The sequence below is a fragment of the Ostrinia nubilalis genome, chromosome 30 (assembly GCF_963855985.1).
Source record: "Ostrinia nubilalis chromosome 30, ilOstNubi1.1, whole genome shotgun sequence".
NCBI classification, from domain to species: Eukaryota; Metazoa; Arthropoda; class Insecta; order Lepidoptera; family Crambidae; genus Ostrinia; species Ostrinia nubilalis.
In genome coordinates, this window is record NC_087117.1 from 1,494,763 (window position 1) to 1,514,254 (window position 19,492).

Here is a 19,492-nt window from a genome sequence, read left to right on the forward strand (position 1 = left end):
CTAACATGGTAGACGAGGTCACAAAATCTATGTTACTGTTATTAAATGTTACATCTATTTTAAGGGGTTGTTTTTGCCTTGGTTTAAATTGCAATAATTTTGTCTTGGATATGTTAATTTCTAAATTGTGGTCCTGTAACCAGTTCAATATTTTATCTAGTGTACTCTGAAGTTGCTGTTGTAGTTCTTGGCGTTTATTAGTGATGATGATGATGAGTCAGAGTTCAAACAGACAAATTAGTAAGAAAGAAAGAAAATTATAAAAAAAAATATATTATTAAAAAAATTACGAACCGAACCAAACCGTTCGAATTTGGATTTCGAATTTCATAATCACACATGAGTGTTCACACTACAGTCCAGTTTTGTGGGATCCAGTAAGGTGGGATTGCCGGTTGCTGTGGGAACGGGCTCTAAGTCGATAATATTCCATCGACAAATATTGGAAAAGTCACACACATCCCTACAAAGCCTTTGAACGTTTATTAAGTTAAAAGCAAATTAAGAGACGTTTCTAAAAGTCTTAAGACTAAGATATAATTTTCTATAAAATGAATTTCAAAGATAATCTTAATTTTAAAAATAATACAATAAGAAAGGACCATTTTAAGATTAGGTCGCTCAAAAGTGACGGCCAAATCTTCCATTTGCCTTTAGTGAATTAAAGAGACGGATTAGCAAGCTGAAGTGGCAATGGGCAGGGCACATAGTACGAAGACCTGACGGCCGATGGGGGCAAGGTTCTGGAGTGGAGGCCGCGTACCGAATTACGCAGCGTGAGCACTGAGCATCCAGCTACAAGATGGACCTACGATCTGATAAAGGTTGCAGGAAGGAGCTGGATGCAGGCCGCTATCAACCCAGCAAAGGAAATAATATTTAGGACAGCCTAAAGAACATAGTCTTAACTAGCAGTGAACCCTACCTAGCAGTTTAACCGCCTCTGTGGTCTAGTGGTAAGACCACCTGCTTCAGACGCAGAGGTCCCGGGTTCGATTCCCAGTGGGGACAGTTTTTTCTGTTCGGTTTGGTTGGTGGTAGGGCTTGTTCTAAGTCCGCCTGGCTAGCTACCACCATCTTACCTAAGTCTGTCGCCATAACAACAATGTTAACAGCATTATTGTGTTCCGACAGTTAGAGGTAAGATAGCCAGTTCCTCCGTGGTTGAGGATTCCGGGTGAAGCTGGCTTCCACCTTCGGCCTGATCATCACTTTCCATCAGGTGGGATGCGGGACAAGGGCCAAAAAAAAAATAAAAATTATGTTAAGTGAGATGCAGTCTAGGATGGTGTACACCTGCCCAGTGCCCAGTAAGCGCTTATTCACTCTCGCCTTTAAGAGGCCCGGATTATAGTGTTCAGGAAAGACAGCAGCAGGCAGCGAATTGCAGTCCTTAACTGGGGGCCTAGTGTGAGCTTACATCAAATAGTGAGCGCGTCAAAAAATGACATTAAATGTATGACAGCGCCCCTAGCGGGAAACGTTCAAGAACTAAAATTTTCATACATTTTTTAAACGTGCTCAATAGTGAGCGCGTTTGATGTAAACTCACCATCCACTGTTCGCATTATAAAAGAGTTAGCGAAACTTGGTGCCAGTTTTTTCAGTAAATCCTGTCTAAATGTGTGTCTACAAAAGAAAAATACTTTTAATATACACTTTAGAATCTAATCAACAGAAGCGAACGTCTCGCCATTCGTAAAATGTATCAAATTGGAACTTTTTTACTTACGATATTGTACACAATCTCGTATATCAAGTGTCACTGGAAATGTACGGAATCCAATCAAATATTTAGCAATGACGGGGAAGACACAGTGTGGAATTGTACAGTAGACTATATTAACTGATAGAATAGAAAAATATTATAAAATATCTTCACAGAATGTTATTTAAATAAAGTATCTGTTGGTTGTGTCAAAAGACAGTTCAATTTCAGAAAGTAAATAATATTAGTGAGATGGGATAAAAATAAATCTTAATGTACAATCCATATACGTAAAATAGATTTAGCCTCGTTTGTTAACTCGGCCAAATACCATAGTAGAACAAATACCTTCCTAAGGCTTTCCACGACGATCGGTCCTGCACTGCCCGCATCCAGGTATATCCCGCAACCTTCACTAGATCGTCAGTCCACCTAGTGGGAGGCCACTCTACGCTCGCCTTTCGAGAACTGAGAGTCAGTGAATTCCAGTTTCTAGCTGTTAGCAAGAAAAGAGAAGCTCAGTACGAGCTAGTGGAATGTCGGCTTAGGTGACTCCTAATAGACCTAACCTTTTTTTTTCGGGGAAAAATGCATTGAATTGCATATCTACCCTACGGGAACAGGGTAGGTTATGATGACGAGGCATACCCACTAAAAAGACCCCGGTGCTCCGTCATTCGCCTTAAGTGGGAAGGAACTGTGGGATTCCGGACAAAAGCCTTCACTACCACAGTCCCTCCCGGCGTAATAGACCTTTTTTTTTTTTTTTTTCGTCGGGAAATGCTTTGCGCATACCCACTGGTCTATGGGGACGGCCAGTGGGTTATGTGGGACTCTCCCCGCCTACCCACTAAAGGCGGGGCCTACCCACTAAAACCCGACGGTTTCCACCAGAGCCCAAAGAAACGGAGCCGCGAGTTATTGTCCTGGTTGGACATTCGTCCGCAGCTCCGCCTCAGGCTAGAGGCTCGCTCACGTGCAAGCCTCTCTGGCTTCGAGGGAACCCCCAATTCCCTCCTCCAGTTGTTTTTTATAGAGGCTTTCTCCTCGCGGCCCTGGTAAAACAGGACCCCCGGCCCGCCGTAGCGGGTTACGGTCTGCTCTATGCCGCTGCTCGGTCAGCTCTGCTGATCAGAGAAGTACCGAGAGCGGCCCTCCAAAGAATGGGCCCGGGCAAACGCCCCGCCAGCCCCCACCTGTGGGGGTTTTTAAAGATGTCCCCTGCATCGTGGCCCGGGCAAATGCCTCGACGGCCCCCGGCCCACTCAATTTTGGGTTACGGGTTGCCCGACAGGCCCGCCGAGTTGACGAGACCTGCCGCGCAGGTGAGAAGTTAGCCGCCCGCGTGAACAGACCACGCGGACGTTGCCCAGGGTGCACCACGAGGAGGTCCCTCACCATCGCTAATAGACCTAACCTAACCTAACCTAACCTACTGCATACAACTATGCTGTGGCAAATCTTCGAAAGATACTGTGTTCCGAATCACGCCACTCGAAACTTGATTTGTCGCACTCACAGCCCCGGAACAAAATTACGATATCGTACACGAAAAAAATCGAGTGCTATTTAGAAAGAAACCGGTCAAGTGCGAGTCGTTCTCGCGCACGAAGGGTTCCGCACGAGGCTTTTGTTGTTGAATGGGAGCATCCCTTAAATGTTTATTTTATTTTAATTTACTTTTAAAGTGAATACACGACCAAATATTCCGTGAGTATTTCAAGCGGCTACCTGTTACCGTTATTAATATCGAACAAAAAAACCCCTTTAAATATTAATTTTATTGTTTTTAGTAACTATTTGTTGTTACCTATATCAGGCCTGTTCATCTCCGCGAGTTTACATCGAAAACAAAACACGCACGATGGCCCACCTACAGGATACGATTCGACAAGGCCTCACATACGAGCGAACAGTACTAAATACTGTGCAGTATTTAACTGCCTAAATAATAATAAAAACACAGAATGTACTTTTTTAAGTTGCCTCAAGACACTGAGAGGTAAATAAGTAGGGGAGAGGGGGGCAGCTTTGGACAGGGGCAGCTTAGAACAAATGAATTTAAAAATCACTGGTTTAGGCTACAATGGTATAAATCATAATTTATATTGCCAGCACTGATGCGAATAGCCGTCACATCTAATTTTTAATATCTAACTGTAGGTTAACCGGCAAAAGTGGTTTCTTGTTTTTCGCATTTTTTTATTTTGGTTCTAAGGTTTTTGTGGACGTAGTTTTATAAAATAGTGAGTGGTTTGTTTACTATATGGAAGTTTAAATAGTTTCAATGAAGATTTGATAAGAAATTGCGATATAAAAGTATGTTCCGTTATTAAATTTATGTTTTTTTCTGGAAATATACCCATGGGGCAGCTTTGAACGAAATGGTTGGGGCACCTTTGAACTTTATAAATTTTCTTTTTTAAGTGGTATTATGAAACCTTAAGTTTTCTAATACTTCGTAGAAGGTTTTTACATAAAAAATAAGCAGATTGCTTTACTGTGACAGATAAAATTTCAAGCTGGGTGAAGTCCGGGCAAAAGCTAGTTTTAGTAGTTGATTGATATTTTTTAAATTATGCAGTTTTGTCTTTGATGTGTCATTAAACAGAAAGTTTATTATTATTTAGTTAATTGATATATCTTATATTTACTTTTTTTTAAACAATATCCCTAAGTTTTGTGTTAATTTGTACAGAGTGATGTAAAATAAAATAAACATGTTAAATTGATCCCAAATGACAGTGATCATTTAAAATTTTGTTTATTAATTATTTTAAAAATACACATTCATAAATATTCAGTTTTATTTCATTGAAAAAAATACTAATTCAAAACTGCCCCAGGCGTGTTCAAGGCTGCCCCGACTACGGGGCAGTTTTGAACGTTTACAGGTCTGTGCAAAAATCTAAATATCTTAATAAGCGTTCATGAATAATTAAGAAGAACATCATTATTTTGTTGTGTGATAACCATGACCTCTATCTAGGAAGAAAAAATTAATGAAATCGTTCAAATTTGGAAGATATTTAATAAAGTATGAAAATTGTTCAAAGCTGCCCCCCTCTCCCCTAGTTAATATTATTCATGATAATTCATGCTAAATCATGTATTTCCTCCGCCATTTTCCGCAGTTTGGCACCTCACGTCACATCATTTTACCGAAGTCAGCCCTATAGCTTCGGCGCAGTGCCGATCACTGACGTTTGTCAACAAAATGGTGCTTGACTCTTGAGACAGGCTAAATTATACCATATTGTTAATGACATTGAGCATACATTTTTTTAAATACCTTCGCGAAGTAAAACTTCTGTACGTAGTACTTATTATTATTCTGTGCCTATATCGGCAACAGAAATAATTATTATCATCTGTGAACATTTCAACTGTCTACCTATCACGGTTCATGAGATACAGCCTGGTTACAGACAGACAGACAGAGAGTGAAGTCTTAATGCTGGTTTTCTATGTATAGTTAATCAATTTTTATCCAAATCTGTCCGGCAAATGTCCTGTCTTTGGACAGAATTTTCGAAATTTTACCTTCATACTGTTCATAAGACATCATATTTAAACAATTTTAAAGTGTAAAAGCATCAAAAATTATGGATTTGATCGAAACCAGATTGAAAGACAGTTGAAGGACGGATTTTGGACAAGGATTGATTAAACTTATAGGGAAGCGGTCTTAGAAATAGGGTCCCGTTTTACCATTTGGGTACGGAACCCTAAAAACCAAGAGATATTGGAGATACAAATGAGATTTTTTCTAATTTAGAAGATATTTGATTGCTTATAACCTTTCGGGTATGGGGAACCCTTTCACAAGGTTCTAAATTACTTTCGAAGGTTGGAAGTTTTTACCCGAAAACGCCAGAAGGCTATTGTAGATTGCGTTCAGTCTATTGGATTACAATAAGTACGGCTTCTAAAAGTGTATGATGCTCACGTAGAATTTCATGATTTTCGTTAAAAGTCATAAAAACATTTATTTTTTGTAAGTAGGCTTTTATAGTGCACTTTTTTACACGTCCAAATCTTACAACTTCTTCAGAAGAAGTCTAAAACTAAAGTTGTGGGAAAGAGAGGTGAGATCCCGTAAACTCTACTCTATCAGAATTGCAGTTCTTATTTTTATGCATGTGCCGCTCACTCCTATAACTTCTTTGAGTTTCTTTTAATGATTTTAAATGACTTATGATTTTTATGACTTGTGTTATTTATTTGTGACATTTGTGACTTCTGTGGCTTCCATGACTCCTATAAATTAAAATTCAAATTCAAATCTTTATTGCGTACTAAGTGACAAAATCTTCTGATTCTTATGACTCCTATGACTCATGTGACTTCTATGACTTCTACGACTTCTTACGACTTCTAATGACTTCTATGACTTCTGTGACTTCTATCAATTCTTTGAAAAAAATGCTTACCTCGTTGAACCTCCTGATAAGAGCGCGCACAGTGCTTTTGGCTTGCGGCGTATGCGTCGGCGGCGCCCGTCGGATCATGTGCCGCTCACTCACGGCTCCTAGCACCCCTTCACCTCCAAGGTCGAGCGTCACCTGCCTGAGGTAGTCTATTGGTGGTACCTGTGGAGACAGATGGTTATGTTAGTATATGACCTACACTGAACTGTCCCACCAAACTCATTGACAGGGGGGCGCCGCCATCGTTCAACTATATGGTTTCCAACATGGCAAAAATTGGAACCAGGTATCCGGTATTGACGGTGGCGCCCCCCTGTCAATGTCACGGGACAGTTCAATGTATTGGGTTGGGTGTATAGGTTCGTATTTGACGATTATTAGTAGTTAATTTGTTATTACAAAAATTACTAATAGTCCCGTTAGCCCCTCGTACTAAGCTAAATATGCTTGTATCACGAGCTCAGATCATAGTAATGAGTCCGCTCACCATAATAGTCGAGCGACGGCGGGGCTATAAAAAATCTTACATATTTTTTGACTTTTTCCTTAGATAAAAACAGTGGGTCTAGACAAAGTGCAAATTATAATCGCAAACCAGTCGATAAGTGGTCGAAAAAGCCCCTTTTTTGTATGGAATTTTGACGGATTCGATTTTCGATTCGATCAAAAAGTGCGTTTTGTCTAGGGGGGCAGGTCTAGTTTCACCTATTTTCATATGTGCACTTTATCAAGACTCACACTGTATTTAAAGCTTTGAATTTGGGAGAGTCGCATTTTGCCAACTCATAAAAAAAGCACAGTAAAAAACATAACCCTCCTTCTGGCGCAGTCGGTTAAAAAAAGTATGCCAATGGACTAGCGTGTCAACTACCCTATTGAATTTATATCTAAACTGTTTTTCTTTTGATACAAATAACAAGCAAGCGTTTTTATGACAACAAACTCAAATTAAACCGAGCGTAAAAACTAGTTTCCCTCCCTCCACCCCCCTTTATAGCCGCAGATGTCGCCACCACTTAACTTCTTGTGAGTGTAAAGGAGACTACACACCGAACCCGCCGACTTGGGGTCGCCGAAACGCCTTGGTGTCGGCGGATTTATTCTAAACTAGCTGACCCGGCAAACTCCGTGCCTTCTATGTTTTTATGGGAGAGGAGGCAAACGAGCAGATGGATTACTTGTGTGCTTACCATGAGTTTACGTTACGTGTGCGTCAAAAAATCTATGAAGATATTAGTTTTTGAAAGTAGTTGCTAGAGGCGCTGTAGGTATAATCTGTACTTCTATACTAATATTATAAATGCGAAAATAACTCTGTCTGTCTGAACCGATTTTGATGAAATTTGGCATAGAGATAGTTTGAGTCCCGGGAATGGACATAGGATAGTTTTTATCCCGGTTTTTGAAACAAGGTCGCGCGCGATAAAGTTTTTCTGTGACAGACAAAATTCCACGCGGGCGGAAAGCTATCTGTCATACATTAATATCATTTTTTTACGCAGTGCACTAGCACCTAATGTAAGCTCATGGTAACCACACTTGGTGGTATAGCCTTATTCCAATTGTAACAAAGACGTGTTGCGAACTTTTTGGCTACTTTGGGTGTCACGAACTTTTTGACTCTGATTGTACTATCCTGACTGCCTCTCACTTAACATCAGGTGTGGTTGCATCAAATACTTGCTTTAAAAAAAAAGATTATTAGTAATTTGTTATTACACAAATATTACTAATAGTCCCGTTAGCCCCTCGTACTAAGTTAAATATTCTTGTGTCACGAGTGAGCTCACCACAATAGTCGCGCGGCGACGGGGACCGAACCCGCGTTCCCCGGACCACGAGTCGGCCAGTCCGACCCCTTCACTGTTCAGTTATCGTGGCTTTGACATCATTATTTCAGCCATAGGACGTCATCTGTTGAACATAATTTTGCTGTACTTGCTTTGTACAGCATTAAAAAAAATACTCAAGTCGGCGGGCCGCCAGTTTAGTATGTAAACCCCTTTATACAAGTTGCGTAACATACAGAACAAATATACACAATTTTAAACCTTACTGTATGGACTTAAGCATGTGAAGATGTTTCTGCCACTAATTGCGAGATAGGAACCGTTATGGTGGGGTAAGTTGGGTAATAAACAATGGTGGATTTAGACAGAGTTTATGGTGTATACCATATTCCTAGTACGTTCCTTCCTATAATTATGTTTCTATAAAATTACCAAGTACTATGTTCCTACATTGATTCTAAATTATCAAGTATTTTCATGAAATATTTAGCTGAATGTTTAAATGTAACTACAGTAGGCTAAAAAGCCGAAGCAATTTCGTAAAAAGTGTGTCTCCTTCATGACTATCGGTCAAAAGAGAGATGCAGGTTAAGTTTTTAAATAGACTTCGGACGCAGGTTGGCCGAAGTAAGGACAATCTGGTCAGGTGGGGATTCTTGGATGGCTTAAACATGGAGTGCAGGTGCGGTTTTGTTCCCCAGTCGATGAAGCACCTGATGTCGTGCTCTGAGTGCCCAAGCAACTGCACTCAGGAGGATTTGATGAGTGCTGCTGACAACGCCACTTTTGTGGCGGAGTTTTGTGCTGACACTGTGTAAAAGAAGAAGAAGCAGAGAAAAAGTGTCGGTTACAAAATCTTCTATATCATCAAAAGTTTAATTTCGTTGCGGGTCCAATGACAGTTTAACTTTCCCCCGGGACAAACTTGACCTTCACTGGTTGGGTTTTTAGTCAAGCTGTAGATCCTGGCTACACAGGAGTTGCAGCGGTGGGAACTATAAGTGGGAACAGTCCTGTAGGTCGTCTATAAGGTAAATTAAGCTCATAGCAGATTTATCAACTCGGAAAGGGATCAACACCGTATCGCCTTTCGCAAGCTGTCATTGCCTTTCGCGCGCTGTCAATGAGGGCTATCGTTTTAGCGCTCACCAGTTGGCGCCACTGTAGAGTAAGGTCCTGTCACTTGCTAGTAGCGAAGACAGTGGCACCAACTGGTGAGCGCGAAAGTAGTAGGAGGACTATCGCATTTGCACTCATCAAGATGGCGCCACTGTAGAGTAAGGTACTGTCAATGGCCAGGGGTGCCAACTGTTGAGTATAAAAACGATAGCCCTCATTGCGGTGCGGATAAGTGTGCGTTGCAGTATGGAGTTTCATTCAAAGAATACTGACCGCCTCGAGTTGATACGGTTACGATCCCTTTCCGGGTTGATAAATGTGCGCTGTCCTTTACTCGGCGTCTGCCCAACGGATTGAATAATTGATTATTAATCAATTTAATTGCTCGTTAATAAGTTAATTTATTATTAATCGACCGTTAGTGATTGGACGGACGGGATAAGCCGTGGTTATAAAAGTACCATTGGTTATTATAATAGTTTGATATTAATTAACCCTAATAACTTATTTAAAGGTAAAACTTTTATAGAAACCATTTTACACGTCATGATAAGTTATATTGATATGAGTTCATAAATAAATAAATAAATATCCTTGGACATTTTACACTGCGCTTCTAGTCCCAAACTAAGCAAAGCTTGTACTACGGGTACTAAACAACGGATATAAACATACTTAAATACTTTTTTTTTGGAAATACATACTTTATTATACATAGAAAACACCCAGTCCAATACAAACAAATATGTTCATGCACACAAATGTTTGTACTGTGCAGGAATCGAACCCGCTACCTCCGGAATAGTAGACCGTTTCGAACCACTACACCAAACGGCCGACAATAGATCTATATATATAAAAGAAAGTCGTGTTAGTTACTCCACTTATAACTCAAGAACGGCTGAACCGATTTAGCTGAAAATTGTCAGGGAGGTAGTTTAGAGCCAGGAGAAGGACATAGGATACTTTTTATCCCGTTCGTAATAAAAAAAAAGTCTGCTTATTTATTGCCATTAAGGCGGAACAAAGTTCGCCGGGTCAGCTAGTTAATTATAGTTGTTGCAATTCACGAAGGCGAGTGAGCTTTCCATGTGTGGTGGCTCGCTACTGTTCGTTTTCCAAAAGTTTTGACAGACATTACACTATCGTTATTACACGTACACACACACAACAAGTTAAGCTCACTCGCCTTTGTGAGTTGCAAGAACTATAGCTGATTTACATAGTTTCTATCAACTTTACCGCCTACCAATTTCATTAATTTACGAATTAATAATTATGAACTACGAAAGTCTAACGTAGCGAAATAATCTTCACCGCTACGAAGTTGCTACGATCTGACTCTACGAGTTTCGTAGCTAAGTCAATAATCTTCGCGCTACGGATTCCGTAGTATGCTACGGTTTGTAGCGTTTAGAGAAACGCGTTTTTGTTAACCCTTAACTGGTATCGTGGGGGCCGCGCGGCCCCCACGCATGACGTTTTCTTTGATTTCTAAGAAGCTACGCATCTTGGGCACCCAAAATTTTTGGTATTCTCATTTCGGCGCTACTCGCGTCTGGTACAGGCGTTTCAGCACTGTATCATTCACCAGGACGAAGATATGCATGTGTTGGGGTCCGCGCGGCCCCCACAATACCAGTTACGTTAGTTTTTTTTCATGGCAATTTTTATTTGATTTTTGTTTTTTTGCCGTATTGATGGCTTACTAGTGATAAAACAATAGAAGGATACCTAGAACGACGTTTTTGATTCCAAATTAGTGATTAGTAGCATGTCAGAAGAAGGATATAGTGATAATAAAATTATACGTCATTGTGAAGACCCAATAACCAATATTAGGTCGATAATGAGGATATTGATTCTGATTTTAGAGTTTTTTCTTCAGAGAGCACAGTATGTTATGAGACTGTATAATCGGACATTCTCATTTATTTGATGAATCGTATAGAACTCAGTCATACAAACATGATAGTAAAACTCCCGTTTGAAAATTCCAAGTAGTTTTCGCGGTATAAAAATTCAAAGTTACCTATTTTATTACTTCAAAATTATGCAAAAATATTCTCACTCGTTAACTAATAACATTTAATTCAGAATTGTTATAATACTTCATAGAGCTTTTAAAACTACACGTAATAAGCGTATTAAGTGCTTCGTAAACGCATTCAGTTAATTAGGAAAAATGATTTTAGTGATTTTTGCTTTTATTTTTTTTCTCAATTATACCTTAATATATGCAAACATTTTTAATTGCAAGATATAGTCTGATATTTAATCTAATTGTATAAAAAAAATCAGCTTTAAATTCCGTGATATATTTGAGGAAAATCAAATTGAAAATATGCGCCATATAGAATTGTAAATTTCCCATCACTTTTTAATAGCAATATTTCTTTTGGATGTTTAAATATCATCAGCTCGATTGTACCAGATTATTGTATTGACATTCGATTTACATAGGTTTCAAATAGATGAGAAAATGATTAAAGGTAGGATAAATTCGACTTCCCAGATTTGTTTACATACTTTTTTAGTTAGTTACTTACATGCAACTTAAATTAATATAAGAGTGTTAAAAAAGAAAAAAGACTCGACTTGAGAACCTCCTCCTTTTTTTGAAGTCGGTTAAAATAATGTGAATGTGACTTTTTAGAACCTACAACACTATGCACATAACAGGCGGGATTTGAAACTTTTTAGACATGAATTATTCCTTCCAAAATTGTCGACATAAAAGACTAGACTAGACTCGTAAAAATTTTATAAAGTCGTTTTATGTTTTTTCTCAAATATATCACGGAGTTTAAAGCTGATTTTATTAATACAATTAGATTAAGTATCAGACTATATCTTGCAATTAAAAATGTTTGCATATATTAAGGTATAATTGAGAAAAAAAATAAAAACAAAAATCACTAAAATCATTTTTCCTAATTAACTGAAGGCGTTTACGAAGCACTTAATACGCTTATTACATGTAGTTTTAAGAGCTCTATGAAGTATTATAACAATTCTGAATTAAATGTTATTAGTTAACGAGTGAGAATATTTTTGCATAATTTTGAAGTAAAAAAATAGGTAACTTTGAATTTTTATACCGCGAAAACTACGTGGAATTTTCAAACGGGAGTTTTACTATCATGTTTGTATAACTGAGCTCTATACGTTTCATCAAATCAATGAGAATGTCCGTTTATACAGTCCCATAACACACTGTGGAGAGTGAAAATGAAGATGTTGTAGGACCTAGTCAATCCAGCTACTATGAAAAAATAAATACAAGTGGTCTGAAAATCCACCAGTACCTGCTAATGTTTGTCAATATAATATTTATGTTTTTATTTTTATAAAATGCTTATTATTTTTATTAAACTTTACATTAAAACTTTATTTATTATTAAGTTCACATTATTATGGATTAATTAAAATAATAATATTTTTGGTTTTAACTTTCTAAACGTAGGTTTCGTAGATATTTGTAACGTTAAAAAAAATTAAGTAAAAAGTTGTTACTATTATGTAATGTCTTGAAGTATACAGTGTGAGTCACGTTAAAGTGTACATATGAAAATAGATGAAACTAGACCTATTTTTATCGACAAAAAAGAGGTCAAAAAATTTTTGAGATTTTTTTTTATTTTTTTATAGAATTTTTTTTCTTCCAATTACTTATTGTAAAGAAAACGTAATAACTTTTAAACTAAGCGGTATATCCTGATAAAATAAAAACAGTAATAATGCAAAATAACAGGCGATACTAAAAAAATACATAAAATACACTAAAAAGGCCAACAAATAATAAAAAATGATACTTTTTGAAAAAAATCTGCTTAAAAATTCGTGTTTTTTTGGTTATTTGATAAATTTCTCCAAAAAATGCCCCTATAACCGGTAGTTTTTATTACTTTGTATTATTCTCTATCGTATTACCTTCGTAAAACCAAAAATCGCATGTCTCTATCCCTATCACAACGTTTGCAATGATCGTTTGAACTAAGCCTCTCCGGGCGCGCCATTCAACGCTTCGTTAACAACAAAACTGAAAATGGCTCTAGATTTGTAATTTTGATAAAGACAAGTTAGATTTCAAATAAAAACAAAATATTTCGAAGTAAAATAAGCATTTTAGTTAAAATTAAAATTGTCTCTACCTGTAGCGGAGAATAATGTTGTGGCAGGCCTTTGTTCAAACGATCATAGCAAATGTTGTGATAGGGATAGAGACATGTAATTTTTGGTTTTACAAAGATAATACGATAGAGAATAATAGAAAGTAATAAAAACCACCGGTTATAGGGGCATTTTTTGGAGAAATTTATCAAATAACCAAAAAAACACGAATTTTTAAGCAGATTTTTTTCAAAAAGTATCATTTTTTATTATTTTCTGGCATTTTTTGTTTATTTTATGTATTAGTTTAGTATCGCCTGTTATTTTGCATTATTACTGTATTTATTTTATCAGGATATACCGCTAAGTTTAAAAGTTATTACGTTTTCTTTACAACAAGTAATTGGAAGAAAAAAAATTCTATAAAAAATTAAAAAAAAATCTCAAAAATTTTTTGACCTCTTTTTTGTCGATAAAAATAGGTCTAGTTTCATCTATTTTCATATGTACACTTTAACGTGACTCACACTGTATAAGTAAGATGATTTAATACAATTAAAACTAAATGATTACATAGAAAAAGCCTGATATATGTCATTTATGAGCATTTATTCAAGTATATAGGTAAAACATGCTTGCTAGAAGCAAACACAGTATGGGGGCCGCGCGGCCCCCCACGATACCAGTTACGTATGTCCAATTTACGATACCAGTTAAGGGTTAAATATTTACTCGACGTAAGGTTACGACGACGGAAGGGTTTTATATGACAGTAGCTTTTGCCCGCGGCTTCACCCGCGTGAAATTTTGTGTGTCACAGATCGTCATAAATTATAGCCTATATGTTATTCTGGGTTATAAACAATAATACTGTAAAGTTTCATCAAAATCCGTTCAGTAGTTTTTGTGTGAAAGAGTAACAAACATCCAGACATCCAAACTTTCGCATTTGTAATATTAGTAGGACTAGCGGCTCGCCCCGGCAATGGAACTTCCCGGCTTTTCTCTTCTTTAATATGCATGTTTTATACCTATAAACCTTCCTATTGAGTCACTCTATCTATTAAAAAAACCGCATAAAAATCCGTTGCGTTGTTCTAAAGATCTAATAGGCCAGTAGAATTAAACACAAAAATTGATTAAATCGGAAATAATTCCTACAAAAGATTTTTTTGCTTTAATGGCTTCATTGGTTGCCCATTAAGACTCTCCTAAGTTTTCGACTTCGACGGAGTTGTGCTTAAGTGGTGGGGGCCCCCGAAAGCGGCGTTTTTTCGGTCTTCCGGTTATACCGCGTAAAGGACTTACCCTATCGAAAAGTGGTCTTCATGACGGTTAAAGGGCACTTAATCCTGCATTGAATAAGACCAAATTCATATGTTTTGGACAAACAGTTCTCGCGCTAAAGTTCGGCAAAGTAGAAAATATACGTATAATTAATGACCCTCTCCACGTCCAATGGCTTGTTACCCACATGCTTCCAAGCCTTGTAAAGGGTCGCCTTAACCAGTGTAACCCTAACAAGGCTCACGAGTTTGATTCGCTTATCCTTGTTCGTCCCAGCCGTTCCTTAACTGCGGTTGCTGCACCTCTTCCTGACACTCTCCTGAACGACTCTGTGTTACCTAATGTGGCTGCCTCTCTTCCTTGTACCCTCCTGTACGATTGCATTGCTTAGCTATATGCCTGGTCCAAGGTTCGACGCCACAAAATCAACTTTGTACGCGTGAAAATAGTTTAAATACTATTTTCCGTGCTTGCAACATTTTTCTTTACTGCTTCGCCTCTATTAGTCGTAGAGTGATTGTATATATCCTATAGCCTTCCTAAATGTATGAGCTATTCAACACAAAAATAATGATTTCAATCAAACTAGTAATTCTTAAGATTAGCGCGTTCAAACAAACAAACAAAAAACTCTTCAGCGTTTTAATATGAACTTGTTGTTGTTGATTTTTGGCGTCGAACCTTAGACCAGGCATACGGCTAGGCAACGTAGTCATGCAGGAGGATACAAGGAAGAAGGGCAGCCACAGTAGGTAACACAGAGTCGTTCAGGTGAGTGCCAGGAAGAGGTGCAGCAACCGCAGTTAAGGAACGGCTGGGACGAACAAGGATAGGCGCATCAAGCTCGTAAGCCTTGATAGGGTTACACTGGTTGAGGTGGCCCTTTTCAAGACTTGGAAGCCTGTGGGTAACAAACCATTGGACGTGGAGAGGGTCATTAATTATACGTATATTTTCTACTTTGCCGAACTTTAGCGCGAGAACGGTTTGTCCAAAACATATGAATTTGGTCTTATTCAATGCAGGATTAAGTGCCCTTCAACCGTCATGAAGACCACTTTTTAATAGGGTAAGTCCTTTACGCGGTATAACCGGAAAACCGAAAAAATGCCTCTTTCGGGGGCCCCCACCACTTAAGCACAACTCCGTCGAAGTCGAAAACTTAGGAGAGTCTTAATGGGCAACCAATGAAGCCATTAAAACAATAAAATCTTTTGTAGGAATTATTTCCGATTTAAAAGCTAATTCTACTGGACTATAAGCATACCCTCGTAAGCCCGGATGTGCCTCAGAAGGAACTGAAACTTTGTAGTCGGTAACGCCGAGACATTTTCGGAGGTGAATTGTAAGTATCGCCGGATGTGCTTTCAGAGGAACTAAAACTTTAGCGATAATTTTAAGTTCAAAAATTCGCGCCTATCGAAAAAAACGAGTGATAGTCTATGGCTCAAAGTATTCAAAATCAGGTATCCGAACTTATTAATGTAAAAAAAACAGAATGTCACTGTCAAATTATCATTTTTCTTTGACAAGGTGGTTCTTCCGAGCGGACGTGATTTACGATTAATTTTTTTTCTTCACGTAAACGTAGTTTAATTGAAAAACTAACCAGTGTAATTAAAGTTAAAATACTGCTAAACAAGCAAAGAAAATATTTTTACCAATTCGAAGAAGTTTTGTATGATTTTTTTTCGTTTGAAAATAATAGTTCTTTGCAAGGAACATTCGGTCTTAATGGTGAAAGTTTTATTTTTGTATATTTTTTCTATTGAGATGAATTGAGAATTGGACTTTTAAAATTATGATATGATTGAGAAAATTTACTATGAGAACGTTCTGATTTTTAGTTTAATAAATATTATAATTAACATGAATATTGACTTTACTTCTTATACATTCTAACCTATCATTATTGTATGTTATAAAACCGATAGTACTTTTAAAAGTACTAATTATGGAACATTAAATAAAATTAAAATACTTGTGCCTTTTCAGTTACATTTATTAATATCATTATTGTATCTTTATGTAGTATTAATTTATTAAGGAGGTTACATTTATGTTTTACTTTAAAGTATAATATACAATTTATTTACTTTTTCTTTTTAAAGTCTGTAATACCGAATGTTCTTTTAAGAGAAAACATTTTTATATTATTTTTTACCTAAAATAAGCTCTATGCACTATTATATAGGGTCCCTGAAAATATGGGTGCAAAAGAAAATCTCTAACATAGAAATTTTTTTACTCGAAGTGCTCGGCGTTTACGACTTCAAATTATTCGTTCTTCTAAAAGCACATTCGGCAATACTTAGAAGTTGACAAAATTTACTCTTCGGTCTTACGAGGATACATGGGGACAGACAGCGGATAGCGACTTTATTTTCTATGTAGTGACTATCACCTATCACATAAAAAATAGCAGTTCCCACGACTTCGTACGCTTGAAAATAGTTTGAATAATGTATCCCGTTTTTGCAACAATTTTCTTTACTGCTCCGCCCCTATTGGCTGTAGGGTGATATTATATAGCCTTAAACCTACATCGATAAATGGGCCATCTAACACAAAAATAATATTTCAAATCGGACGAGTAGTTCCTGAGATTAGTGCGTTCAAACAAACAAACTCTTCAGCTTTATAATATTAGGACGTAAAAAAGAGCTTTGAAATGAGTAGACAGTTATATCAGCTGTAATTTATTGTCATCATCATCATCTCAGTCACAGGACGTCCACTGCTGAACATAGGCCTCCCCCAATGCTTTCCATGCTGCCCGGTTGGTAGCGGCCTGCGTCCATCGCCTTCCTGCTACCTTTATGATGTCGTCGGTCCACCTTGTGGGAGGACGTCTCACGCCGCGTTTTCCGGTACGCGGCCTCCACTCCAGAACCTTGCTGCCCCATCAGCCGTCAGTTCTGCGTACTATGTGCCCTGCCCATTGCCACTTCAGCTTGCTAATCCGTCGGGCTATGTCAGCGACTTTAGTTCGTTTACGGATCTCCTCATTTCTGATTCGATCTCGTACAGAAACACCGAGCATAGCCCTCTCCATAGCACGCTGTGCAACTTTGAGCTTTTGTATATTATTATGGCCTATAGTGAGAGGCCACGTTTCTGAATTCATTGTAAAGAGAGAAAACGTAATTGATTGTAAAGAGCTGTAATCGTATCACACAATACGCTTCAGTTAAAACGGACGTGTCTCTCCCGTCGCAAGCGGTATAAAATTAGACAAAATCGATATGCGGGTAGTCAGCCTCCCTGTAGCCGAGGCTCTGGTTAAATAATGCCGATTAAAAACTTAAAGCTCAAAGCTTCGTGAGCTTTCGTTACCGAATATGATTTGTGCTTTGTTGAAGATTTGTTTAATGACAAGTTGACATCTCTACTCGTAAACAAAGTTAGCTAGAAGAGAATGCCATATGGCGTTAAGTCCGTATTTTGTATACTATTCAATGTGCAAATGAATTTGATCTAATTGATGAAATCTTATTGTGGAAATCATTGGGGGGGGGGGGGGGGGGCTATGTTTATAAATCTAAATATAAAAACTCAAAGGTGACAGACTGACTGCCTGACTGAGTGACTGACTGACATAGTGATCTATCAACGCACAGCCCAAACCACTGGACGGATCGGGCTGAAATTTGGCATGCAAGTAGATGTTATGACGTAGGCATCCGCTAAGAAAGGATTTTACGAAACTCAGGGGTGGAGATTCGTAAAATAACGGGGGTAAAACGGGATCCACGCGTACGAAGTCGCGGGCAGCCGCTAGTTACAAAATAAATACTAAAAAGTATTTGCTTGTTTCTCTCTCTCTCTTTCTCAAAAGATGCACAAATGATGTAACACATATTTAAATTGAATAGCTTTCGAAATATGTATTCTATTTGGATGGAAAAATCCTATAAGCTCAACGAAATAATAACGACATAAAATTTTCCAGTACCTTCAAATTCAAACTTAATAGAAAATGCATTTTCTTTTTACCGCAACAAACTATATATTTTAAGCTTTGAATATTAAAAGATCCAATGAAAAGGTTTTACGCAAAAGATTATGTAGAAAAGATAAAATATTCAATATTGTAAGCCTTTCAAAAAGAGCTGACAATAGTGACTAACGCCCGTATTTACTTTACTATGAGGTCTACTCCCAGTGCGCGTGGTCGCACAGGGTGACACACGAACCAATTACAGAGCTCTATTCAACGCTGTGCGTTCGATTTGCTGCTTTACTTAAGCAAGCATCGTGTGTGAATACCTTTCAAAAAGAGCTGACAATAGTGACTAACGCCCGTTTCAAAAAACATTACTATAGGGTCTCCCAGTGCGCGTGGACGCACACTGCACAGGGTGACACACGAACCAATCACAGAGCTCTATTCAACGCTGTGCGTTCGATTTGCTGCTTTACTTAAGCAAGCATCGTTTGTGAATACGGGCATCCCGCAAATTCTGGATTACCTGCATCGGGAACGAGTCCTAAATATTGATATTCATTTTAAAAGCTCATATTAAAAGTAATAGACTTATTAGGCTTAAAGTCGCATTGACACCTGAAGGGTATAACTTCAGGTGTCAATGCGACGTGCTAATTTTTGGACACCCTGTATACGTAAATGAAACGGGACTATTACCACCTCTCGTTCCCACCGCTGCAACTCCTGTGTAGCCAGGATCTACAGCTTGACCGCCAATAACCCAACCAGTGAAGGTCAATTTTATGTTAATGAAAATTAAGTTTTGAAGGTTATGTGTAGGTAAATGAAAATGATTATTTAGTTATTCGTCATTATTGTACTTTATGTGACATACCGAAATCTCTCAAACCCTCTATCTTATCTATATCATGCAAAAGGTGACTGACTCACTCTCATCACGAAATCTCAGAAACTACAAGTGCTAGGAGTCTAAAATTTTGCATGGGGGTTCCTTTTAGAACGTAGGTGCTCACTGAGACAGGATTTTGCAAAATTCAATCCCTGAGGGGGTAAAACGGGGTCCACGCGTGCGAAGTCGCGGGCGGCCGTTAGTACA

The 19,492-nt window shown here is 38.0% G+C and overlaps 1 protein-coding gene across 1 annotated transcript in view; it reads right to left on the reverse strand.

Moving 5' to 3' along the window:
- The window catches only part of LOC135085891 (1-phosphatidylinositol 4,5-bisphosphate phosphodiesterase epsilon-1-like), a 136,418-nt gene that overhangs the window by 109,307 nt on the left and 7,619 nt on the right, over positions 1-19,492 (reverse strand). Inside the window, exon 3 of the mRNA XM_063980676.1 lies at positions 6,142-6,300. Within this exon, the coding sequence (XP_063836746.1) occupies positions 6,142-6,300 (159 nt within the window). The remainder of the gene's footprint in view (positions 1-6,141; positions 6,301-19,492) is intronic.